Source organism: Sebastes fasciatus, chromosome 21 (genome assembly GCF_043250625.1).
Source record: "Sebastes fasciatus isolate fSebFas1 chromosome 21, fSebFas1.pri, whole genome shotgun sequence".
NCBI classification, from domain to species: domain Eukaryota; kingdom Metazoa; phylum Chordata; class Actinopteri; order Perciformes; family Sebastidae; genus Sebastes; species Sebastes fasciatus.
This window is the reverse complement of record NC_133815.1, coordinates 10,615,201-10,641,692: the sequence shown is the minus strand read 5'-3', so window position 1 is coordinate 10,641,692 and position 26,492 is coordinate 10,615,201. Positions and strand designations below refer to the sequence as shown.

Below are 26,492 nucleotides of genomic sequence, written 5' to 3'. Positions count from 1 at the left end.
TCTCATTCCTTAGAGAATAGAGAGAAGAATGTTGTTTTACCATATAGTAAAACAACATTCTTCTCTCTATCCTCTAAGGAATGAGACCTAGAGTACTAGAGAATGAGTACTAGATGACGTTGTTTAAGCAATATTTTCACATTTACGTTTATTCTGTTACAGAATAATTGCTAAACAGTCTGTTTCCAAAACACTTATATGTCTGGATAGGCTATGTTTCACTCGGCCGCAATACAGAATTTACTGATGGTATGCTACTCTTGCTCTACCATTTCTTAGAGGTTGACTCTCGGTATGCTACTGCTGTTCTATTGGCTTATGGCACTCAAGGTATGTCACTCATGTTGCACTGGCAGATACCAGTCGAGCATGATACTTGTACCCCAGGGCATACTTCAGCAGTTGACAGGGGGTATTTTGAGAGATTGTGGTGAAGCTCAGCTTATTTAGAAAACAATAGAATTAGTATTTGGTAAAAACAAATATGTATCCGCATATTTGTGTTTCGGGAGAAAGATAAACCCGCAAATAGGATTACAACAGTCCGACTGCACAGCACACACCTCCCAATGACCTCAGTTAACACCACATGTTGGCATTTAGAATATGTGAAGACTAGCTTGCAAAAATGTGTAGTATACAGAACACCGTCATTGTTAGAACGAGACATTTTGGCTTGTGGCCTTAAAGTTGTTCAGTATACTACAAGTTTTGCTGGCGTTTTTTCACTCTTTCCCTTCTGCAGGCACCTTGGAAGTAGGTGAAGTTGTGCCGGAAATCCATACACTGCTAGCAGAAAAGTAAAAGAAAAAGTACACTAAACAAAATGGATAAATGGTTGAAACATCTATCTTCTGACACTCCAAGTATTAGAAGTATGAATCCTGACAGGTCTTTCACTGGCACATGCTCACAACATGCAATCAACCTCTTTTTGATCTTGGTGTGACTTTACATTTTTTAGCTTGTACAACAAAAAAGTCCACCATTGCATATTGTTACACTAAAGCATCAGCGGATTAATGGTGCTTTCACACCTAGCCTGTTTGGTTTAGTTAAATCAGGTCTGTTTGCCTGATTAGTATGGTTCGTTTGGGCTGGTGGGAAAACTATTAGTCAAACCCTGGTGCGGACCAAACAACTAAACTGCCTGAAAAGGTGGGACTCGGATGTGATTTTAGCATGATTTCAAAAGCTAAACTACTAAACTAATCCATCTCCTGATCGTGAAATCTGTTCAGCAATCGATCTTATAATTGATCTTTATAAGGCCATGTATATAACCTATGAATGCAAATCAACACGTATGCACGTCAGCGCTGGTATTTTCCCTGATTAATAGATCAAACGATGTTAATACTGCCCCCTCTTTGTCGTTTTTATATTTTTTTCCTGTGTGAATGACTTATTTCCAAGAAACTTATGAGCTCATCTCTGGCAAACACAAGATTTAAAGTGTTGCTTTTGTTTGTTTCTTTGTAGAGAAAATCCGTTTCACATCTCAGTCGATTAAATCAACTAATCAATTAGTCGACAAAAATCAAATTCTTTGGTCAATTACAACCCTAAAATAGTGTGTGACAGCAATCCCACTGTAACAAGCCCTGAGTACTGTATAAGACAGTTTTGTACAGTCCTGTTTCTACCTGTGGTCAATTTACGGTCTAATAATACTTATAATCAGTAGGAACCGGACCAAAACTAAAATGCCACAATATATAATTTTTTTCCACCTTGATCCGCACCAAATTAATCAAACTACAGGTGTGAAAGAATGAATGGTAATGCCTCTTTTAGTTAAGCATATCCCTTGTCCTATTTTAGACTTCATGTCCTATGTTTTTCAACTGTAAAAGGCCTAATCTTCAGTCGAGACTGTCCTCCTTTCTGTTAAATCCGTTCAAGGCCCAACCTGCAGAGCTGAGTTTTGTAGTCGGTGCGCAGTAGGCGCGGGGCTCTTCAGGAAATTCCTGTTCCGAATGTGACATGTGAACAACTGTTTCATTAGAGCGCGCCGCATAACCCGTGGCTGACTGAATACACATCGGAGAGACATCCACTGAAACCCACTGGGACAGAATATGAGTCATGCCAAAGCAAGCAGCGGAATGTGTTCCCAGGAGATTAATGTGCAGCCTTCGCAGACCGACTTCACTGCTGCCGCGCTCAATCGAGTGCCACTCAGAGTGGAGTCATAGATCCAGCAGATTGTTATTGACTGTTTCAATTTAGCATGAGAAAAGACTCAAGTTTGGAGCCAGTGGATGTGTCACATCATGATGTGGCCAGAATGCTGATGCTGATGATGACTCCAGGTTCATGCAGTTCAGACGATGAACAGTAACTAAGGGGGGCGGGTCTTAGGATTGTTTTTTCCCCCCCTGGCAAATTGTGTAACTGAGTAAAAGTAAAGGTACACCTTGTCTCTGCACCACCTATGCCTCTCCACAGCCCCTCCCGTGCCCCACCCTCCCTCTCCCCCTCCAAATTCGCTTGGCATTCCCCATCGGCCTTTAGCCCAGTTGGCACCGGCTCTCATCTCCTTCGTCCACCTACCCTTTCTTCCCTCCTGCTCCCCTTTTACTCTCCCATCCTCTCGCTCAGTCTCAGACAAAAAGACTGTAAAGGCGATGAAGTAATTCGCGGCTCTTACACCTTCACAGTTTTTGTTTGAAATCCCGAGAAAGAGAGAGAGAGAGAGATATTTGACTAATCCAACATGGAACTGAAATGATGATTTGACATTTTCCTGAGTTTTTTTGCATGCTCTACTCTACAGTGCGCTACACTGTCGAGACTCAATTCACCCCCTGCGATTTGTATAAACTCTTCCTGTGGGGGCCTTGGGAGAGGCGCCGTTTCCAAACCAGGCCAACAGGTGTCATTTGTCTTGGAAGCCGTAGTCTTTCCCATGCAAAATGAACCTTTGGGTTGTTAACCTGTCAGTCATGTGTCAGCATGTTGAAACAACCTAATGAGGCATGAAGAGTTCAATCAGATGAATTTGAAAGAGGCTGACAAGGCTGGCATTTAGTGATTCCCGAAAGCCTTCATCATGCTGTGTGTGAGCACTTAGAATTGTTCTCCCCTCAGTGCCGCTGAGACGTGCTTGAAAAAGGAACTATACACTATTTGTGTTACTTTACCCTTTATCTTTGTCAACCTTTCCCTTTTCTCTTAAAGGAAATTTTTGTTGGATTATTTGCTTTCTTGTGCCGAGAGTTGGATGAGAAGATCGATACCACTCTCTGTACCAACATCAGTATCAATCTTCTCATCTAATTCCTGGCAAGAAAGCAAATAAGCATGTCAAGCTATTCCTTTTTAATGGTGTGTCGATAAAGCAGGGCTGTAACTTTTCATATCCAGTTGAGTGAGCGAGGTTAAGTTCCCCGCTCATTAGCTTTTTGGTCACTTTCTCATGTAATCGAACCTTAATTTGTTGCCTCATTAGGACTACATCTCCCCCTCCCTTTGGCTGTGACTCGATTCCCTCTTTCCCTCAGCACCTTCCTCCATTGTCACCTGTCACTCCTTGTCACTCCCTCTCCCTCCTGCCATCTCAGACAAGGAGATGAACATCACAATGAGCGCAGAAGCATTGAGAGAGAGGAGGGAACCGTGTGTAGAGAACAGAGGAGGAAAAAAAAAAAACACTGCCTTTTCTCAATGAGCTTCAAAGAGCTGTCACATCAGAGACGGGAGGCTGCACTCTCCTCGCCTCTCGCTTCACTCACTCACATGTACGCTATCTCACGACACACATCTAGGCTGCTTTTCCCGCCTTTCCTCATCACGTCCTCTCTTTGAATGAGCCTCTTTTCCTCACTGCTGCTGAATCACATTTTTCACCGCGCACTCTCACGCGCACGAAGAACCCGCTGAACCCACCGTCTCTCTCTCTCTCCCTCACTCTGCCTCCGCGCCTCGCTGTGTCTAAGACTCTCTGCACCAACACTGTCTAGTCTCCGGCGGCCCGTCATCGCCGGCTCCTCTGGGTAATGCAGAGCTCGACTGAGTGCCGCAGGCGAGGACAACCTGAAGCGATTGAGCAAATAGATATCTTTGCACCCTTAGCCTGGCACCGTTGCTAAAACACAATCAATTTAGATGCTGGAATTGTATCACGGACAGTCTTTCAGGACCTTGAAAAGGCCATTTCCAGCTTTTGTTTGCAAGTGTGTGTGTGTGGCTGAGGGACAGACACTGTGTTTGTGTATCACTGCAGCACAATACAGCTTGTCAGCCATTCTTTTTGCTTCTCTGCTCCGTCGCCATTCACAAGTGTCGCCCAATTTTCTGTCACACCGAATGCAAAATAGCGAACCTCTTGTCAGAGAGATGTTCTTTATTCTGTGGAGATCACACACTGACGGCAGTCTTGACTTTTCATCCGGAGCGCTGCTTTTTTATTCAGCAGTAGCCAGGCTGAGGGAGACGTGGTGACCCGCCAGGTCAGCGAGCAGAGCTGCTCTCGTTCTCCATTCAGCCCGGGCAACTGAGGACAAAGAAAACAGTTTGAACTTGTAACCTCAAATGTTAACATGCACACTTATCTTCCATGCAGATCGCTGGCCAATTCCAAAGGCATGAAAGCCACATGCACCCTGAAATAGAAGTCACATAGAGTATGTTATTTCTAAAACTGTAGCGCTCCGTCAGACTGTAATGATGTTGTCAGCGAGAGTAAAATCCTAGAGCTGCTCTGAGAGTAATGAAATGACTCTGACAGCAGCCATGCTGATTTTAACTGGGCGTATTTTCTGATTACCAGCTGTGTGCATGAGTTTCGTTTGGCTGGAAAACCTCAGACAAAAACCCCGTGAGCCAACAAAGTCAATGAACCAAGTCGAAAAAATGTCCCCCAATGACATCATAAATTCATGTCTTGTTGCTGTCTAGTCACTGAGACAGTTGAGACAGTTGTCGCTGTTTGTAGATACTGACGCTACTTTTTAATATCGTAGATGGCACAACATAATTATTTTTAAACAGCGGATTTACCCTTTTACCCTCTGAGACCCACAATAGACCTGTTTTTTTTGTCTTTTTTAAGGGGGGACAGGGGGTCTTTAGTGGGATACAGCAGGTCAACAGTATATGTCACATAGAAGTGGTGTGCATCATCTGAAAGCTGAGAACCTGAAAATTAATTTGAGATGCAGCTCAGCACTGTTTTTCAAGTTGTTCTAGTCATTAATCAGAAATAGACATGAATTAATTGAATGAATTAATTAAAACAAATTGTGAAAGTGTATAAGGGCTAAGAACATTATGATGGAAGTATATGATGGCCATTCCCATGCTCTATTATGTCTCATAAGTTGTTGCAGCAACTTTTGGGTTGATACCATTTGTTACACAGATTTGGTGCTAAATATAACCATTTTTTTTACCATTTGAAAATTGATAAAAATGATCAATAATCACATTAAGACTCCGAAACATTGAGGAACACCATAGCTGTGATTTGGCATCAAAAACCTTTATCATTTGGTCATTTTATACAGTGAGGTCAAGTTTCATAATGGCTACTATGGGGACTAACTTCATCATACCTGAACACAGTTTTGCTCATTGGATCCATAAGCGTCTAAGTGATACCCAGTTTATGCAGTTCAAAGACTGTTTAGGGACCCCAGTATGCAGCAATATTCAAATAGACCATTTTTAGAACAGGCGAAAGTAACACCTTTGTACTGCATGCATAAAACTGCATGTGATTATTCTAAAGTGGGCAAGTCTGTAAAGGGGAGACTCGTTGGTACCCATAGAACCCATTTTCATTCACATATGGCAGTTTTTCCTCGCCAAAAATGTAGCCTAACTTTTGAGCATTACTGAGCTTCCTTTCTGACAAGCTAGTATGACATGGTTGGCACCAATAGTTTCCTTAGGTTTTCTAGTTTCACATAATATCTGTACCTACTCTAGCTTTAAAACCGAACCGGCTACAGCCTTTTGAAAGACAGTAAAGTCGGTCATGGGTCTTGGGGGTTAAAGAACGCATGGCAACAAATGTTTTGATTTCTCTCTCTCCACCATTGGTTTGTTTTGCCACGGCCAAATTAAAAGGTCATGATGATGTTTATGGTTCAAGGGCTTTGTCTTAGCACAGCTAAATCTTTTGTTTTTTCCTTCAATAAAATCCATCTTACTGGAACTGGAAAAAAACGGTCTTTGTGTACCCACAATGTAATTTATCCAAACAGTATAATTATACATGAATCATGTTGACTGAATGTCTGCCAATCCACCAGGAAGTATGTGTTTTCATAAATAAGTTTTAGTTTACAGTAGGCTTAAAAAATTATATAGGCTACCCCGAGGTGACTTTCTCATTGATGCTGTAGCATCATCAGTTAACTCCTCATATACCCCGCCATTTCTAAAGAGGGCGACTGCTGGATAGCTTTCATTTCTCTCTGACATTGAAAATGTAGTTTTCAACAAAGAAACTATGTATGCCATTGTGCTTCTTGTTATCAACCACTGTCCTGTGGTTATTATCTTACAGGCTCCGTGCTGGACGTGATCAAGCACATCATCTCGCGAGGCGAACACAAGACGGGCGTCCTGGACGAGGCCAGCATAGCCACGGTGTTGAAAGACGTGCTCGAAGGCCTGGAGTATCTCCACAAGAACGGACAGATCCACAGGTAACAAGAATCAAGGCCCTGTACTCTGGTACTCTAATAAAACTGACACAGGACTTTCTATCACCACTAGGCTCCGAGGCTTTATCACACTTATCCTTGAGGGTTTATGGAGCAGAAACGTTCTCTTCACTGTTGCTCTCCTAAAAGGTGTCCTACTAATATTAGGTCCCACCTTGACTACATGAGACATTATGTTATTGTAGTGGAGTCTGTGTCCATTTGTTTTTGTGTTGAGTTGACACACTAATTCAGATACAAAGCATAATAGAAATGCTTTATATCTTGAGCTCCCACTATAGAACAGATTGCTGTATATGAGATGCATTTTTTGATAAAAGCAGTATTTTAATGAGAACATTTTTTGAGTCTAATAAATAATTAACTAATAGTCATAATTAAATGTTTTTCAGATGCAGATTTCATATTAAAAGGATGGTTCGGGTGTTTTGAAGTGGGATTGTATTAGGTACTCATCATTAGTCAGTGTATTACCTACTGGAGATGCAGACAGGAGTTACTGCACGGAACCAAAGCAATGTACTGCTTTGTCCGGTATAAAAAGTTGTTTTAGCCACCTAAAAGAAAGGCTCACCTTAAAAAAATCAATATTACTTTAAGTGTTCGCTATATTTAGAATATTTTCGCCAATTTACTTTGCCATGAGACAATACAGTCTATGTTTCTGACGGGGAACTGAAGCCGTTATCTCTGCTCTCTCCAAAACAGACTCCATTGAAAACAAACAGTACTTTTACCTCGCAGAATACGGGAGTTGCTGGTCTAACGCTGCCTTGATCGGTTAGTTAGTTTGTGTTATTGTGTGATTAGTTCAAAATTGCCAAAGTCACAAACAAACTAACCGATTGAGGCAGCGGTAGACCAGCAACTCACAAGTTCTGCGAGGTAAAATTGCTGATTTTTTACAATGGAGTCTGGTGGCTTTGGTAAGAGCATAGATGGATACAAGGGCTTCAGTTCCCCATCAGAAAGGGCCGTTTGACGGCAAGGTAAAGTGGTGAAAATATTCTAAATATAGTGTACACTTAAACTGATATTGATTTTTTTTTTACAGTAGTTGTGCCTTTCTTTTAGGTGGCTTAATATGTTTTACTGCCAGCCCAATCCTCAGCAGTACATTGCTTTGGTTCCGTGCGGTAACTCTTGTCTGCTTCTCCAAGCTGGGGGCGTCCTGACTGTCATCTAGATAATACACGGACTATTGATAAGTACCTCATACAACCCCACTTCAAAACACCCAAACTATCCCTTTAATACTTCATATTAATTAAAATATATGGAGACATCTTAACATATAAACTCTCCTAAGGCCAACTCTCACTGGCTTCATTAATGTACTACTTAGCATAAATGTCTGTTTTTATATATTACGGTGGCTAATTGACTTATGTGGTATCTGTTGCCTTCATACTCTTTCATTTTTTCAGTGATCCTGTCACATATTTCCTCTCTTAATCAAAAAAGGAAGTGTAACCAGGCAACCTGTGCAAATGAATGCATGGTCTTAGTGCGCGGTTTAATGCAAAGTTAAATACGTGGAAGTGATTGGTATTCTTCGGGTCGCTGTACCAAAGGAAATGGCATTTTAAGACGGACACTTTCCCCCCTAAAGGTCAGGCTTGTTATTGGGATCTGTGTAGAGATGAGGCAGTATACATCCCCGACGGGACTGCGACAAGCGTTCCAGAAGAATAAGCAGTATTGACACGTTTATAGTTTACCAGTAAAGTATGGATATGAATGAAAAAATCAAACTTACTCTCTTTCTTTCCTATTAATTTTAAAGTTGTGCAGATGATAAAAATCCTTCGGTGTGTTTAATGAAACTGCAACAACTTTAAATTGCTCCAAGAGATCTGTAAGTAGACCACGACTTCCGGACCGATATAATCTTAAAGAGTATGAATATGGAATGTGTGAATGGCAGATTTGCGTGCCACAGGAAATTAAATCCCTGAAGCTCTCTTCTAAGCCAGCTCAAGACCCGGCTAAGTCCATGCACTCAAGCTGTTACAACGAACCCTGTCGACACACCGGGCTGTAGAAGTCATCGCGCTACCTCTAATATTCATTTACTCATGTCTCTTTTCCCCCACTGGCACACATATAGCCCGGGACAGGCTTCATGTGTAAATAATGCACAGCGTTTCTCAGCTTGTTTAAGTGCTCTGCATTTTTAACGGCAGCATGCCGATGAGAAACGGAGAGAGAGGCTTGATTGAAGACCTTGACCATGAGCTTAGATGACTGAGGGATGTGTTGCATCAACTCATTAATTAGAAAAACGGCTTTATCCTATAGGTAGAGATGTTTGGAATTACACTGTTTAAATTACTGTGTTAATTAAATGGAGAATCCACTGCGGCACACCTATGCTGCAGCATTTTAAGTATCCACTTCCAGCATAATGTGACAGGGTTATCGGTCAGCGCCAGAGAGACGGAAATGTTTTTCCCCCACCTAAAACTTGCCTTCAACTCTGTGCCCCGTCTGAGGAGACATTAGGGAGTCATTAATGGATCATTCATTTATCATTTCTGTCCACCCCAGGCTCTGAGGTGCGTGAAAAAAAAGAAATTGTGAGGTAATCCCTCAGCACGGAAAATGACATGCCGTGAGAGTGGAGAGGCCACGGTCAGTTGATCGGTGTCTGCTGATGTAAACGCCGTGCGCGTTCCTCCTGTGTAAGCTGGATCATATGAGTCGGAGCTCCAGGGGGCAGGGGGTGATGGAGAGAGTCAACGGGGTGAGACTTGACGGGGAGGGAGAAAGAGAGAAAGTTGTCACATGATATGTTCCATCCAGCCTGAGACGGCAGAAAAGCAATTAGAGTCTCGCGGCCCGGGCTGTGTAGCCTCAACCGGAGACATTTACCACGAGACGGCGAACTGCTCCACCTCCACATTCACAGCAGCTCGGAAAGTCAGAGATTCAAAGGTGACACTTGACCTCTAACTCGAGCAGCAGGTAGACGCCGTGCACATGACAACGTTGTCCGTTGAAATCTTAGAAAATCAAAGTTAATTACTGGCAAGCCCTCTTAGCCTTACTCATCTTCCGATGGTACACGGGAGGGCCCTGCCCGGCAAATTACTCGGTATGTGGTTTAGTAATGATCAGGTAATGGCTGTAGTTACGCCGCCTCTGGGAGCGTCTGGGAGAGTCTCTCGCTGCGGATTAATCTGGCAAATTGACGAAATAAGAAATAAAAATTGATTTGGAAAAACTGATGAGAATGAAGTTCATCAGTATGGAGAAAGCGATAAAGATAGAGAAGCAAAGGGAAGATATTTTTGTGGTCAAAAAGGGCACCGCTACCCACAAGGACGAGGCGTCTCGTAAACCCTCTTTTACAGCCCTGTTAGGGCCACTGCGAGCCTGGCACCAGGATGTGATGTCACACGAGGTGCCCTGGCGGAGCTGCAAGGTGCGGGAGCTGCCAGATGAGAATGATCAATCTTCTTGACAGTTTCATGCCGTGGCCGTTCCCACCTGGCTATCATTTCAGCAGGTCATAAATATGAAGAGACCACACATATCTTCTTCATTTTTCAATATTCTTTTAATGGCAGATCACCTTTTATTTTCTAATATGATTTAACATAGAAATAAGCATAAAATGGCGGTTATTCTTCTGGCTTAATCCCACCCACTACTGTAAGATATGGATGAATCACTAGTAGGAGTTGGGACTATTTTTCCCCTCTCCGCTACAGTATTTCTTTGAACTTGCATGGTGCATTGTGTCACCACCTCCTCCTCCCTCCTCCTCCTCCTCCTCTTCTTCCTCTCCTGTGAATGTTAATGACTGTCTGCACTCTGCAGCCTTTTTTCTCAGAGCATTACAATCTGCTGCACTGAACCAAAGCCTTCATGGTTCTTCAATGAGTGCAGGAGGGACACAGTCAGAATCGCCTTGATCGCTCTCCGCGAATGACGCAGCTTCACGGGTTGTCTTTTATCACAGTGGAGCATATTAAATCGAAAAATCCACCTTAAAATCACATTAACATATTGTCTCTCAGAGATTAGTTTGAATTTGGGACTTGGAACAAGCTGATTATGTCATATAGAGACATATGTATACAGTGCGTAATGGAATAACTCTTAACAGGACACTGTGGGACACTACGGCAGTAAAATGGGTCTGATTAATAGCTTTAAGATCTTTGTTCATATAAAACTCATCTTGATGTGGTATGTGAAACAAAAAGCTATTTTTCTTCAACCAGCATGGCTCAATTTACTGGCATGTTTCCAGATGTAGAAGGAGAATGGGTTCCTACAGCTACAGTCTTTGGACAAATGTAGGAAGCGAGATGATAAGTTAGCAGATCATGTGATACGACCAGAGTGGTTAATTGACCTGGACTGAACCTACATACCTCCATTAAAGCTGCAAGTAGGTAGAATTGGAGCAAATATGATTTAACAAATAAAACGGTCACTAGATCCTGACAGTAGTGCATGAGACAGGTAATCTGAAAAAAAATCACGTGTCCTCCGGTGCTCCTAATGTCATCTGCAAGATTTCACAGACCGGAGGAAAACAACCAATCAAAGCCGTGCTGGAGCCTGCTGTCTATGAGCAGCTGTCAATCACTCACAGACTCCGATCAAGCGGTCAAACTAGGCAGCGCTGATCAAATATGAATCCATATTATGTTACTGTAATGCCTATTACTCGCCTCAAATATTTTCAGAAACATCTCTCTCTGAAATGACCTGTGATTGGCCAAAGTCTCCCGTCACAGGCTAGATTTTTTAAAGCCTGACAACAGAGCCAAGAGGAGGTGCAGGAGTTCTCTCAGTGTACTTGAATTACAATATGCTGAAAGGTCATTATAGGATTTTTGCCCAATGATGCCAAACATATTCTGCAGGTTTAAGTCTTGTGATGGCCAGAGTGGTTAATTGACCTGGACTGAACCCACAATACCTCCATTAAAATACAGTATATTATTAGCCCTGGCTAAACCCTGAATCACGAGCACTATAAGACATGACTGGACCCACTGAGAGAGAGAGAGAGAGAGGTGGACTGTGGTTGTGTAAACCAGGAAAAGTATTTTGGGATACTCCCAGACTTAACTTTCAGCCTCAGGTGGTCAACTCTGCACCTCAACCCTAATCCTTAAAAAGCAACATCTCAAATTACCAGACGTAAATCATCCTCGTTGTGCGCCCAAGGTGGAGGATGAGCTCTACTTTTTAAGCAGAAGTAGTGAGTGCAAGAAACTGGAAGATAGTGTGACCTAATATCACCTAGCTGTTATGTGAGGGCAGCGGAGTGACAGCGAGACAAACCGGAGAGCCGCGGAGCACAGACGTCTGTACAGCAGCAGACCTTTCGGTGGCTACGGTTGTCTTTCGGAGCCGCTAGCAAAGGCTGTCATGTCCCCTTCCCGTCCTCTGCATCATCCCCAGTGTGACAGTTACGTAATTGAACTCGTCTAGACAGAGATGCACATCAAAGTTTTGCCACATGTAGTACACAGTCGGCTCTTTCTGCCTGAGCTGATTGCTGAAAACGTTTTACTTTAGAGAAGCATTGATACAGTCGTCCAACACCCTGTCCTGCGTAGCATCCCACTCTGCTTCTGGATAGTTTTACCATCCCTGCAGTCATTTTGTGCTCCAGGGGGAATCCCAATGTTTTGCTTTCAGCGAATGGTCCTAATATGTCACATATGCTGCATTCCTCCCTCTGTGGCTCACTGTTTGCCACTCCCTGTCGCTACGAGATCTGTTGTATTTTACTGGAGCACTCTCAGCAAAAGAGGCCTCCCGTCTACACTCAAGTATTCAGCAGCAGAGATCTGAACTGCGACCTGCAAACTCTCGAGTCCCTTCAGCACATTGTGTGTCTTGAGTGGGTTGCTTGTAAAGATTGTGCTTCTTGTAGCTACAGGAGAAGGGGGGGCGCTTATGCCAAGCTACATACTTCACCTCCTACCTTCCAGTTTTTTTTGCTGTAAAATCTCAGAAAAAAAGTTCAGGACCCCAGGTAATAGATGTTATAGTGATGCAGGGGATGTTTCAGGGGATGCATTTCAAGTTGCTTTGGCTGTATTCTTTTCTGAGTAGCACAAGAATCTTTCCAACCACCACAATTATCTCTGCAGCATTTGCCCCCCGTGTATCTGGTATTTGGCATGTGTTTATAGTCTATATGGATTGAATTATATGCCCAATAAAGTGGTAAAAGTGAGCCTTTGTTTCTTGGGAGTCTCATCTCCAAACCAGTACTCCAAAGACAAGTCTATTTTTACATTCATTGAGACCAATGGGTTTGCTGGAGCAGCATTTACCTTTCAGCTGAAGCTGCAAGCTTTTGACTCCAGTGCCCCCATGTGGTAGCAAGAGGAACTGCTCCGCTGTTGAGACTGCATCTCTCTTGAATCATTTGTCTGCCTGTCAGTACAGTGTTAAGATCTGTCTCAGGGTAATTTGTGCACATGAAATCTGTTTAGAAGTTGTTGAATGATGTGTAATGGCTGACAGTGTTCTGGTGTTGTACCACTTTCGTGTTCTTTTGTGCTGTCGAAGTCTTTCTCCCATTATTCTCTTTTTTAAAATGTACATTCACTCCCTGAAAGCCTGGACGGCAGAAAGAGCTGACCGCTGTCCTCTGTGACACCGCTGCCATCCGTACTTTTTTATTTCCTCGTCTTTCACTTGACCCCTCTCGACTTTATCTCTGAAAGTCTGTTGCTATGACAACTGTCTGGCTGGTGAGGTGGCAGTATTCATTCTGTGTAATTGTGTGCGAGCGAGCACGGTGGCAGACAGGCAGTCAGACAGCTGTCCCTGCTGGATCCTCTTATCGCCACCAGGGGAGACTGAACGGGGGATGAACAAATTAACTACAGACTGTGTGTGTTGCCAATAAAATAAAATAAAATAAAAAATAGAAACTTAGAGTGGTAGAGACTAGAGAGATGAAAGTTTTATTTTTTGTAACAAGATGTATAAAATCCCTCATTTTTGACAAGTTATCAATAAGCAATCAAGTAAAGATGGGATCCTATGTTTGTATAGACTGGGAGGTAGAACTAAAGTATTCTTTCAAAATACTTAAAAACAATAAAAGTCCACTCGGTAGAGTTGCAGATCTCCGCCAGGTGTGTCTCCATCTCAAGAGTTGAATCACACTCAGTTGTCCCTCTCGGCGCTCTTACAGTCAAGATGACGGCGAAGATCACAAAAAGGGGGGATTTATTCATCTCGCATCGTGCCTAACTTTAGTGGATCATAACATGTCGGGTATGGAATTAATCTACAGATGCTCCGCTTCAAAATGAGACCAAGCTTTTCTGTGGATGTCAGTTTTTGAGCCACGACAAGGCCAAAATGTTGCAAAAAATGTGTGAATCCCCGCAACCACGAGAGGTCATTGAGCATAGAGTTATAAATGAGCACAAAAAATATTAGGCTGATGGGTCCAGTAGTATGGGAGATTAGCCGTGGACAGACGGACACATGCACGCTCATACGACTGAGCGCATGATCTCCTTACAGGCTTACGCCTGGCGGAGATAATTAATAACTCTGTGTCATCACTCTGACTTTAAAGGTCTTTTATTGTTCACGTTCACCGCTTGATCCACATGAGCTACTTCAATCACTTTCTCTCCGACGGCTCCTTGACACAGGCGTTCATTTAATGTGCCAAATTCTCCTCTTGTCTTTCACAGAGATCTGAAGGCTGGAAACATTCTCCTCGGGGACGACGGTTCAGTGCAAATCGCAGGTATTTAGCCAAGAGGCAACGCCACCTTTCAGCACCTGTCACTAGTGACCCAGATTAGGTGTGAAGAAATAGTTGTGCTGCAACCTCATTTACCCCCATTAGACTGCCAAGTCTGTTCCAACATCTCAGGGTATTTATGCGCAGCAGGCCTAGTCCGCGGAGGACAGAATTTATTGACTTACTGCTTACACACTGTCCCTTGTGTGTTTGTTTGTCTAATTTTATTTCCTCTCTTTTTTCCCCCTTCCTTCAGACTTTGGCGTCAGTGCCTTTCTAGCCACAGGTGGTGACATGACTCGAAATAAAGTGCGCAAGACGTTTGTGGGAACGCCATGTTGGATGGCCCCAGAGGTCATGGAGCAGGTTGGTCATCTTTAGCGCGGAGCCAAGGAATAACCATGACAACAGAAAAAAAACACAGACACAGCTTTATCTTAGCAGGCGAGGAACTTAATTGGCAAAGACGGTCACAAAGCAGCCATTTTTCTTTAAATTCTTCACTAGATATCTAATGCCTGTAGCCATATCTTATCATGTCTCCTATGACTAAGCACCATACTATAAGACTGGCACCTGAAAAATGAGCCCATTTCCATCCTAAGAACTGTCTGGCTTTTTGCCGTCTACTCCGAGAGCAAACCAATTTCTTCCTTGAACACAGTGTACGTTTTGGATATTTGAATTTATTGCTCTCATGTCAATACAAGATGAAGATGGTATATGATTCTGCTCCCCGCAGGTGAGGGGTTACGATTTCAAAGCAGATATTTGGAGTTTCGGGATCACTGCCATCGAGCTCGCCACGGGGGCCGCACCTTATCACAAATACCCGCCAATGAAGGTGAGAACACTGTGGAGATGTCGAGCTTACCTAGAAAATGTGGGGTTAATGACCCAGAACAAATGCAAAGTCAGTTCCTCTGACTCACTGAGGACACGGCTGATGAGATACCAAATTTTTGTGCCCTCGTGACAATTTGTTTTTTGGTGTCTTCAGGTCTTGATGCTGACGCTGCAGAATGACCCCCCGGCCCTGGAGACCGGCATCACAGACAAGGAGATGGTAAAGAAATACGGGAAATCCTTCAGGAAGATGGTCTCCCAGTGTCTACAGAAGGACCCGGAGAAAAGGTGTTTATTGTAATACCTTTATGTAGAGACTCATATAACACGTAATGTCAGTAGATATGGTTAATCACAGGCATTAGTGTTTTTGCCTCATCTGCAGTTTGGTAAGTATGTGCAAATTACAAAAAAAGCATGTGATATGTGCAGTCATGGACAGTCAATTTACACTAAGTAGAACTGATTTACACTGCTCAGCACATGTTAAGCAAAGCAGTGCTTCCCTGCTTCTGTTGCACATTTTTCCGTCTATTATTGAGAGTATAAAAGCTGAAATGAACAAAACTCATTTATTGTCATTCTGCTGTTTTTTTCAGGCCGACATCCAACGAGTTGTTGAAGCATAAATTCTTTCAGAAAGCAAAGGTAGGTGCTTGAGTTCCCTCTGGGCGTGAGACTCGATCAGTCTCAAAGTGAGTCAGCATCATCCCCGTTTCAGGCACCAGTTGAGCTGGTTGATGAGTAAAGATTGGATCTGAATGGCCTCTGTTTAAAATGAAGCTGCTCTTAATGACGTCTTGGCTTAAGAAGTTTTTAAATGATTGAAAAAGGGTTTAATGTAAGAAAATAGAGGCAGTCATGCGTGAAGAGATGAAAATAAACCAGTTCCCACTTGTCAGTGTGTCTGACCCAAGCTTAGGCCATTGCAGCATTCCTCTCATTATTGACCATGCAGAGCCGTTTTTTCTAACAAAAGCAGGGATAAGCAGTGTGACTCCAGCCTCTGGCTGCCCAGTGCCCTAGCAACTGGAACAACAACAGTGCCGGCTCAGCGTATCACACTGCCCAGTTTGCTGTACATTACCCTGGTCAGCAGCAAGAACTGCAGTACTCTGTTTGTACAGCAGAGGGCAGGCTTTAGTGATTATTTTAGAACAGATACACCTCTGGTAGAAATGAGCAAACTTTGGGACCAAGTCAGCCTGCAGAAGGGATTCAAATGGCCATCAAGCAAGCATATGATTATTAATTTGCTATTCTGTTGGTGAAATATGCTCGTTTGTCACTATATGTTGGAAACAAGAGTTTGTTTGTCAATAATTTATTTGAAATTGTACTCCCAAATGAAATGTCCACCATCTTTTTTTCCAATTTTTCTTTTTTTTGGCGAAAAACATAAGCAAACAATAAACACATGCCGGGTTAACAGGTCACCATTTTTTATATTTCCGTTTTCCCACCCACCCTTCCACCCTGCCAAACCGCTGCACAACAACAGCACGCATTAGAGAAGAAAGAAAATATACATATATACATGTGTTGTGTATATACATACAAACATACATACCTACACACACATATATACATATACGCACATATACATTAAAAAATAAGATTAAAAAGTATATAAAATAAAAATATGTAAAGGAAAATGCATTCATATGAAAGAAAATATATAAATAATAATATAAAAAAAATTAATTAAAGTGAAATAATAATAAAAAAAACTCTACTTCAACTGGTTTATAATTTTATTTAAGGAGTATATTTATCAGGGGCCTGTTACAGGTCAATGATGAGAACAGACCAGCCATTAAAATAGGAGACAAAAGGTTGCCACTTCTTTAGAAAGTGCTCGCTAGACCCTCTTAGTGTAAACTTCATCTTTTCTATGTGCAAAAAACAACATCATATCTTTCAGCCAGACAGAGAAATGTCCACTATTTGAAGAAAAAAAAATCACACTGACGTTTACAGTAGGAATGTTTGGTTTAAAGTAAGTGGAAACTTTAAAATGTATATACCAGACACATAACAATAAGAAGCATTCGAACGAATATTCAAATCAAATATTAGCAATAATTGTCTTTTAGAGTATTTACATTTACAAACATGACCATCAGGACAGCAAACGCTCAGTCACCACAAGTCTTGCACTTTGAGCGGAGCACAACCAGGGGCCCTTATTTTGACGACCTGAGAGGCCTAGCAGACCTATATGGGGGTCAGTGACTCACTGATGCAGAATATGGTGGAGCAAAGTTATGTAAGGCTTTAAAAGATGGATTTTGAAATTCTACATTTGACAGGAAGTCAGTGTAGCGAAGAGTCGTAGTAAAGCACGTTCAATTTCAGGTAACAGAATAAACCCATAGAGGATTGTGGAGTAACAGCCATTTGTTTCCTTCCTCTTACAACAGACCCATGAATATTTACACGAGAGGTTGCTTCAGAGGGCGCCCACAATAACAGAGAGGTCGAAAAGGGTAAGACGTCAGAGGTTTTTAAATCTACACTTTGTGCTTTATTGCTAAGAAGACGAGCTCAGTTGTGTGCACGTGTGTCGTCAGGTACGTCGGGTGCCGGGTTCGAGCGGTCGGCTGCATAAAACGGAGGATGGCGAATGGGAGTGGAGCGACGACGAGTTCGATGAAGAAAGCGAAGAGGGCAGAGCAGCCGTCGCCGCCTTAAGGGTGAGATGAACCTCACATGCGCACATTAACACCTTTTGTCACACTATACATGTGTTGTCTTTTTTTTTAACCGCTGTACAATGTTTAAATTGTCACTCTCGTGTCTGTGCAGTAGCATGTCTGTCCGTTGTCTCTCCACTGAGTCTGTGTGTATGTTCTGTCTGACGGCCAAGGAGCAGCAGGTGAAGCCTGCTAGTGCCACCAGGCGACAAGTGCGCTTCGCCTACCCACTCGAGCTGCCTTCGTCCAGGGTTGTTTCACTTGCCACCACAATACAGATGGCGTTCCCCTAACAAGGAAGGACTCTCTCAAGTCTGCACGTGTTAGCTAGGGAGCACACAAGCATCATAAAGGCGCAGGAAAGAATAACCTTTGTTGATAGAGTGAGGGCTGTAGATAATATACTCAGATAAGTTTATCTGTTTAGTTTTGTTTCTGTTTAGTCATCTTGCCCTTTTGGTTTAACACTCATTCACTCCTTAGTAGGAATGACACTTGATTTAACCAGAGTAAATCGACCACACAGCTAAGCTCTTATACTCCAGACAGTCGTGACTTTGTTTCGAGCATTATGTAACTTCACACTAACCTATCAGAAGACAACTAGTAATTACCCAGGCTATGTTATTCAATAGTTTTGATGAAAGGAAAGGCTGACAACATCATTTGTAAGCACACATCCGTGCATGCTGCAGATCACATGCGAGTGGAGTTTGACCCACAAGTTAACCTCGTCAGGGACAGTTAGTCAGGCCTGTTTTTTAAACAGTGAGATATTTAGTGACTTATGGGAAGGGAGCGAAGAGAGTTAATGTCCACCTAACTATTACACGCGTAAATAATTTATTTGGAAGCATCATTTAATCAAAGAAGTGAGAGTTCCCTTTCCTGGAAGCCATCTGTATTTCCGTTTCTCTTTCTAAATCACTTTTTTTTTATTTATACTGACCAAATCACATTTAATCAATACGAGGCAAATTACTCATCAACCCTGTAAATCATTTTCAACGAGAGCACTAATGACCATCGAGGGATTCAAATTTTTTACCACATCTCTGCTGCTTTGATGCTGCTTCACTGGCTACTTGTTGGCAAACTGAACTTCAAATTCTTACACCAGCACTATTGGATGTTAAATCTCAAAAACTCCCACGAACTGATGCTCAAGAATTCAAGCAATGTGTGTGTGTTTTTCTTCTCCCAATATAAAACTCATCTGCCCAGAAAAAGATGCATATTATTAGACACCGGAGCCTGGCTGAGTCCCCTGCGTAATGTCCGTGTGTTAAAGACAGTAACAGCCTGAATAGTCGCTTTCTCTTAATCAGACAGCAGATTTCCTCCAAACGCCACATCACGTCCTCTCAGTCAAGTCAGTTTGTCTTCATTTGGGCCTTCTGTCCGACTCTCCGTTCCTTAGAGTCGGTTTACTTTTTTTGTTTTGTTTTGCAGATAAACAGTTTGACCATGTAACAGTGTGACTTTCTCCTGATTTTGTGTTGCCGCTTCTCTGCTTTTCAAATCTAAAACTGAAATTGTAGAATATGTATTTTAACTTGTTTACAGCTCAATTACTACAGCACCTAGTGTTGGGCTATTTGTAAAAAAAAATATTCTGTCAACGTGAATTTTTCACTCTAATGTCATGACCTTAAAGGATAAACTAAGTGGACCGATGAATGAGGGAAGTAAACGATTGAGTCTGTTTTTTTTTTTTTGTTACCTTTCTTGCTTTCTGTGTGTTCTTTGCATCCACGCGTGCTGTTGTTTTGCTTTGCTCAACGCAGTCACAGTGACGTCCTCCTCTGAATGTTATCTACTTTTATCTGTTTTTAACAGTCACCAAGAGTGAAGGAGGGATCACAGAATTCAGAGGTGAGTTTCAGAAGTTCTTTCTTTACAGTAGCAGTGGTGTGGTTTCTGTACAATTCAATGGCAAACAATCTAAAATATCTGTTTTATGGAATTCATAAAATGTCAACGGTGCAGGTGAAGTATTGCAGTTCTAACAAAGTCAAACTAATCTTCTTGAGTTGAAGGTTAACTTTGGTATTTTTCAACCTGGACCCTATTTTCCCATGTCATTGTGGTTATTATAAGTGTCTGACAACATTATGGAAAGGAATCTACAGAGTAATAAAACTTTTTTTCTTCCCTTTCGCTTGATCCGGTCTGTTTTTTTATTGTGTGTCTCGCTCGGAGAAGTCTCGTTCTGAAATCTCGCGTCGCATCCACATGGTGGAAATCATCTAAATATTCAGCCACGACGTTGGAAATCTTTTAGATATCATTAAACTAGGCTTCTGTACCAACAAACTCTGACAACACCGGTGTCCCGTGGCACTCCTCTCTCCAACTCTCGCTCACGATTCCACCGTTGTCCTCCGGTCTGTTTGCTACTGTGTCACGTGACACAATAACAAACAAAAGTCATTGTCATGTTGAGCTCTCTACGTAATACAGGCCTCAGAAAGTCCAGTTTTTTGTATGTGTTCACTTAAATACAGCATCAGTTCCTCATATAAATCACAAGCCACTGTAGTAGTGACCATTTGATGATGTTTCTCCTTCAGGTTTTCCAGACTCCTGAGCCGTCAAGTAGTCAACTCCACCCGACGGCCACAGGTCAGGCAGAACTACCTCAGCATGCAGGCCAGGTTCCACTGCAGCCCACACGAGTCAACGCTCAACCCACTGCCACGGCTACGTCTCCCACAGCAGGCGTACCCGCTGCTGCTGCTGTTCCCACACAGGTTAGTCTAATACTCTCTTAAAAATAATGTTTTTTTTAAAGCTTTCACTCTACTCAAATGTATTTCTCTGTATTTTGGCAGGCGCTAGCTGGCACGGGGGATGTCAAGGCTCCCATTAGTTTGGTATTAAGGTTAAGGTATGTTTCCCCATTACCACGTGAATTATCTAAGTTCCATCACTTCTATGTACCTGATATCTTTGTTTATCAACCAACAAACCACAAACTTAACTCCTCTGATCTGGTCTTTCTTCAGAAATTCAAAGAAGGAGCTAAATGACATCCGCTTTGAATTCATGCCAGGAAGAGGTAAGTGGAGTTTCTTTTATTAATCAAAACCCGACCTCTGTTTTCTGGTGTCATCAAGTAGATTAAAAAATGTCCTGAGGTTAAGACTTCTTGGCTGCGGATGCAACATTTTGTGTAATCAGTAAGGGAAACTGACAATATACACCTCGTGTTTTGTTAAACTCGTTTTGCAGCTTCAGCTTTCCATCACAGCAGCCAAAATAAATGAGCACACATAGGCCTGAATTCCTGGAAAACCAGTTAATTTCAATATTTATCAGCACTGAGAACTATAGATGCTGAAACACAGCTTAGAGTATTTTTTCCCCAAAACCATTATCAGCTATTTTTGCAATTGTATCAGGAACCCGAGTGTTGTGGAAATGTTTAACCCACACTTATGCCCTGTTAATATGTAATTTTTTATTTTTATTTTAACTAATTTTATGCTCTGACCTGTCAGACACAGCAGACGGTGTGTCTCAGGAGCTGGTGTCAGCAGGCCTGGTGGACGGGAGGGACTTAGTAATAGGTCAGTGATAACAGAAAAACATTCCTCTACCCCTACAGCACACACAATATTATGTGTTTTTTTCCTACCTGAAGGTCAATGTGCTATGCCATATGCTAAAAAAACATTTTCTCAATCTCACATTGTCTCACATTTTCCTCTCTTAAACATTTTTGTTTGTGTTCATTTGGCTGAAACATTGTCTTTTTTTCAGTCGCTGCAAATTTGCAGAAAATAGTTGATGAGCCTCAATCCAATAAAAATGTCACTTTCAAACTGGTGAGTGCTACAACTTCATCTTTAAACGACAGCACTTGTTTCTAATAAATCACTGATATACATTTTTTGGGGGTTGTAGTTTTGTTTAGTTTAATAAAATGAGTAGTACACCTTTTGTTTTATCGTATTCCCACACCGCATTTTTGCATCACACTGGTGAGAAACGGCTTTTACTCAGCAAATCTGCGTATGTTTGAGGTCTAATAAACGCGTTGAGTGTAGATATCTTCCTCATAAAATATTTGCAAGGCTGATTTTTGCAACACAGTTGACTTTAATTCTTCGCTGCCTTCATTGCTCACTACTTTCTATTCTTATTTTCACAGGCCTCTGGAACTGAGGGATCTGAAATACCAGATGACGTCAAATTGATGGGCTTTGCTCAGCTCAGCATTAGTTAAACTGTTGTACTACCTGGGACCGTGACTTGCCTAAAAAATGTGAAAATAATAAAAAAAATAGTTAAATGCATTTTTTCTTTCTATGGCTGTAAAGAAACCACTACTGCCAAAGAAAACAGTACCGTTTTGTCATCCATAGGATTATACGACGCCGCCTCGTTGAATTTTGTGGTCAGCTGAAGTATGAGAGCGTACAGTTTAAGAATCACTCAACAAAAAAAAAAGGTTTACAGCGTATATGTAGAAGGATGCAAGTATCTACAGCAAACAGTTTTCACTTCTGGTCTCCCTCATCCTGTTACTTTTTTCTCTCTAATATGTGATGCATTTGCACAATCTGAACTAACGCCCTTGAATCTTGATAAGTGTAACAATGCCTTATATTCATCAGAACTACTGAATGCACGTTTTTGGGGGGAAGTCCCCAGTTACCATATGGAGCATTATGTTGTCTGAAATGTACAAATATGGTTTCAGCTGCTCACGTCAAACTTTTTACTTCACTTCTCTACTCCCAACAGCAACAATCTTTAGAGGATAAAGCGAGGTTTATTCTGTATTTTTCTTGTCTACAAATGCAATGAAAACCAACAGTGTGTTAGTCTCTCACTGTAGAGGTAACAAGTAATATATAACATGGCAAAATAATTTTCTGAAACAGCTGGGCACTGTAGATTTTATCAAACATTACTCAAACAGAAGTAAATGGTGCATTTGTTGGGGACTATTTTCAGCTGCGGATTAATACACATTTGGTGTTCTAGTGAGTATTCGCAGCAGGAGGGTGTATATACTGTATATTGACTCAAAATAAACTACGGTAACACTTTATAATAACCATCATAAGTGGTAAATTGTTGTTAAACTTAGTTAATAGGTATTTTACTGTTAACAAACAATGAAAGTATAATTAATAATGTTTACTAGTAATGCTTTAATTTCTGTTATTTTATCATTAAATTGTGTAATATGAAATGATTAGTTTACAAATTATATATTGTATCATTGCTGATAACAATTACATTCTGATTACATTAGTAAAGTATTAACAGTTTATTGTTGTACACATATAACATTTTATATACTATATTAAGTATTCGTTAACGATTACCAAACAATTTGTAAACTTTTAAGACATTTTTGTAAAACGTCTATGAACATTACATATAGATAGATGGATCAGAAACCAATTATCTTGACAAAGTAAATAATCTTAATAATGTTTATTGATGCTTTACAAAGTATTTATTAAACATTTAACAAGGTATTATAATCAGCAGTTGAAATGTTATAATAGCCATGCAAATAATGTTTATAGATGGTTTTACAAACCAGTTATTAACTATTAACAAAGTGTTACAATATCTGGTAATGTTCATAAGATGTTTTACAAATTTCTTAAAGGTTTACAAATCATTAACAAATCCTTAAAATAGTATATAAAATATTAAAATGTGTGCAACAATAAACTTTTAAAATATCATTTATAGCATTACTAATAATTAGAAAACATTAATTATAATTTCATGGTTTGTTAACAGTATAAATAAAAACATTACTTATACTACAGTGCCCACCATGTCACCCAGTGCAACAGTGTGGCTCAATTAAGCATTTTTTAATAGTTTTTTGGGCAACAATAAGACAATACGAAAAATAATGAATAAGTCTCATCCTTTTAAGTATTGATACAACCAGCATTATTAGAAATGAAAGTATCCTGATGAAAGAGATAAACGTGAGACGACTTAATGAAGCTGGTTTCAAAATATTACTCATATTTTAGGTAGTAGAGAAAGTACTTCAAATTGATATAAACTTCAACAAATTTACCTAATTATAAAACTTAGATTATTATGGAAATGGAGTGCAAGATAGCATTGACTTTTGTCTTTATTTTTACAGAGGATACTGAGGTCCTTTTTTTGCAAAATTGATTATATGATTAAATTAAAGTAAAAAGTTTAACGACAGCTGAAACCACAAGTGTTGTATGAGCAGATGTGTCTGTCTGTCTGTCGGTATTAGTTTGTGTCTGTTTGGAATCAGTTTCTCAAATTCGTAAAGAAAAAAAGAAGAAGACTTAAGTGCATTTTTGTTTATGTGGATGAAACATAAGTACTTGATTTAACCTCTAGTATGTAAATAATATTTGGCTTTGATTTGTTTTTATACTGGTGTTTCACTCTTGGCCTTTTTTCTGTCCTATGACACGATTGTGGATTGCGGCGCTGCATGAAGGAAGATGACGACACTGCAAATTTGGCTTTGAATTCATTTTGCGGGACATTATGTCATGTATGACACTTATTTACATAAAAGAAAAAGTCAGCTTTTCCCTTTTTGCCTTTGAAAAGTTTGAACATATTTAATTGTGGAGCCACAGCTGTCCTGATGCACTGGTTAACGCCACCTTAAATTTCCCCAAATTTTGAGCAGAGTAACCACAAATTTGTCTCCAACTCTAAATAATACCAAGTGGAGGCCGTTTACAGTACTTATTTTAAATCTGAAATGCCAGCAAGGTTTTACTCTTTCATTTGGTGATAATGCGATAACCCTCCAGATGCCATATTGATAAAATGTTCTAAGGAAATCTTTGTATTTTGACTTTAAACATGTTAAATTTTACGCTAGCCTTAAATTGAGAATTTTTTTTTTTTTACATAATGTCGAGGTGTCTTTCGTTCTTGTTACTCGTGAGGATACCTGTTCTCCCCAAAGGAGCGACAAAGTCAGCAACCCAATGTTACTCTTACGTTTCTGAACTGCAGTATTTGGTGCCATTCTCCTGGTTCAGTCTGCAGCTGACAGCAGCCAAGTACAGGATAAGTGTGTGTGAGTGAATGTGAATGTGTGTTGCGTAGATTGAAGAGTTAATGGCTTTGTTCTCATCATTTCTCCAACAGTCTCTTCTGTCCGGCTTACATGTAGTCTAACAAAGCTGTAGCAACTGAACAGATTACCGGCAAAAAAACACTTTTGTCCAGGCAATAACTCATCAAGGCTGTAATATATTTGAATTTTCCACCTGTTTTTAGTTTTTTTTTCATTCTTTCATTTGCTCTATTTTTGATCGTTTTGGAGTTCAAAGCATGTTTCTCTTGATTATTTTTAATCAATAAAGAATGAGCATATCAGCCCCTCCTGTGTACTTTTTTTTTTTTTTAATTGTGTACCATTACGTGTCATTTTGTTCCTGTAAATAAATAAATGTTTATAGAAATTAATATTACAGCGAGGACTAGACACTGAACTGACACCAGAGCAACTTTAGGTAGGTTCCCTTTTGGACTTTATACATGGTCTTACTCTTGCCCTAAGCATTCTCTCTCTCGCTCTCTCTTTATGAAGTTATATTACTCAATTAGTAATTATTTTATAGCTCTTTAACAGTATAAACGCAAGGATTTTATCCTCTGCTCTCACTGACTTCCAAGGTTACTGTTCTCACTATCTTTATGACTGCAATTGTCCTTTTACAACACTTTCACCCAGATAAAGTCCATATGTCTATCTATGTTCTTCTAAACATTAAAGGGGCACTCCAGCCGTTCAGTATAGCACTTTTAAGAGATTGAACCTTTTTAAATGGTAAAAAATATACAGACTTTTAGTCCCTAGTATGGATCAAAGCTTCCAAAACCCTAGATCCTACAATCCCCATAATGCATCTCGACAGCTTCTCTTCATTAGAACCACCATGTCTGGTAAATGCTGATATCTTTTACGGTCTACTTTCCCAGTTTATAACACAGGCTCTAAGCCTGAGCTGAGATAACCCTGATGACATCACTTTCCTAGCTTTGACAAAGCTCTTTCAGAGTTACAGAGGACGTTATACAACAGGGCCCGAGCACCGAGTGATCAGAATTTGATAGGTATATGTAGCATGTTGAGACGTGTAAAAAAAAAAGAAGCTATTTGGAGGTATACCGTAGACTCGACAGGAAGTCGGCCATATAGAATCTTCATATTGAGTTGTTTTTTTTACCATGTCCAGGCGCTGTACTTTAACGAGCTCCTCCTAAAGATTTAACCTGATCAACTTCAAATTTGGTCAGTAGTATCTTAAGACCTTTGTGATGAAAAGTTGCTCAAAGATCAAAAAGTTATCGAACTGTGTTGCCATGGCGTGGCCGCGAAAAAGAACCTTTCGCCCAAAAAAAGGAAGTTGTTGTAACTTCGGCGTACATTAACTAATCTGCTCCAAATTTCTAACGTGTGATAAAAGTCCCTGTCTGACGACATCCACGTGCAAATTTGGGCTGAAGTCAAAACGCCACCTAGTG

At 40.8% G+C, this 26,492-nt stretch overlaps 1 protein-coding gene across 2 annotated transcripts in view; it reads left to right on the top strand.

Annotated features, from left to right (window-relative positions):
* Nucleotides 1-25,343, top strand: part of oxsr1b (oxidative stress responsive kinase 1b) — a 45,408-nt gene extending 20,065 nt beyond the window's left edge. For both annotated transcript variants that reach the window (XM_074622558.1, XM_074622559.1), the window contains exons 4-18: nucleotides 6,518-6,659; nucleotides 14,375-14,430; nucleotides 14,684-14,793; nucleotides 15,170-15,271; nucleotides 15,428-15,561; nucleotides 15,873-15,921; nucleotides 17,697-17,762; nucleotides 17,847-17,969; nucleotides 19,809-19,844; nucleotides 20,543-20,722; nucleotides 20,804-20,859; nucleotides 20,978-21,030; nucleotides 21,473-21,541; nucleotides 21,735-21,799; nucleotides 22,126-25,343. In XM_074622558.1, the coding sequence (XP_074478659.1) occupies nucleotides 6,518-6,659; nucleotides 14,375-14,430; nucleotides 14,684-14,793; nucleotides 15,170-15,271; nucleotides 15,428-15,561; nucleotides 15,873-15,921; nucleotides 17,697-17,762; nucleotides 17,847-17,969; nucleotides 19,809-19,844; nucleotides 20,543-20,722; nucleotides 20,804-20,859; nucleotides 20,978-21,030; nucleotides 21,473-21,541; nucleotides 21,735-21,799; nucleotides 22,126-22,200 (1,316 nt within the window). In that variant the 3' untranslated portion in view covers nucleotides 22,201-25,343. The remainder of the gene's footprint in view (nucleotides 1-6,517; nucleotides 6,660-14,374; nucleotides 14,431-14,683; nucleotides 14,794-15,169; nucleotides 15,272-15,427; nucleotides 15,562-15,872; nucleotides 15,922-17,696; nucleotides 17,763-17,846; nucleotides 17,970-19,808; nucleotides 19,845-20,542; nucleotides 20,723-20,803; nucleotides 20,860-20,977; nucleotides 21,031-21,472; nucleotides 21,542-21,734; nucleotides 21,800-22,125) is intronic.
* The last annotated feature ends 1,149 nt before the right edge of the window (nucleotides 25,344-26,492 follow it).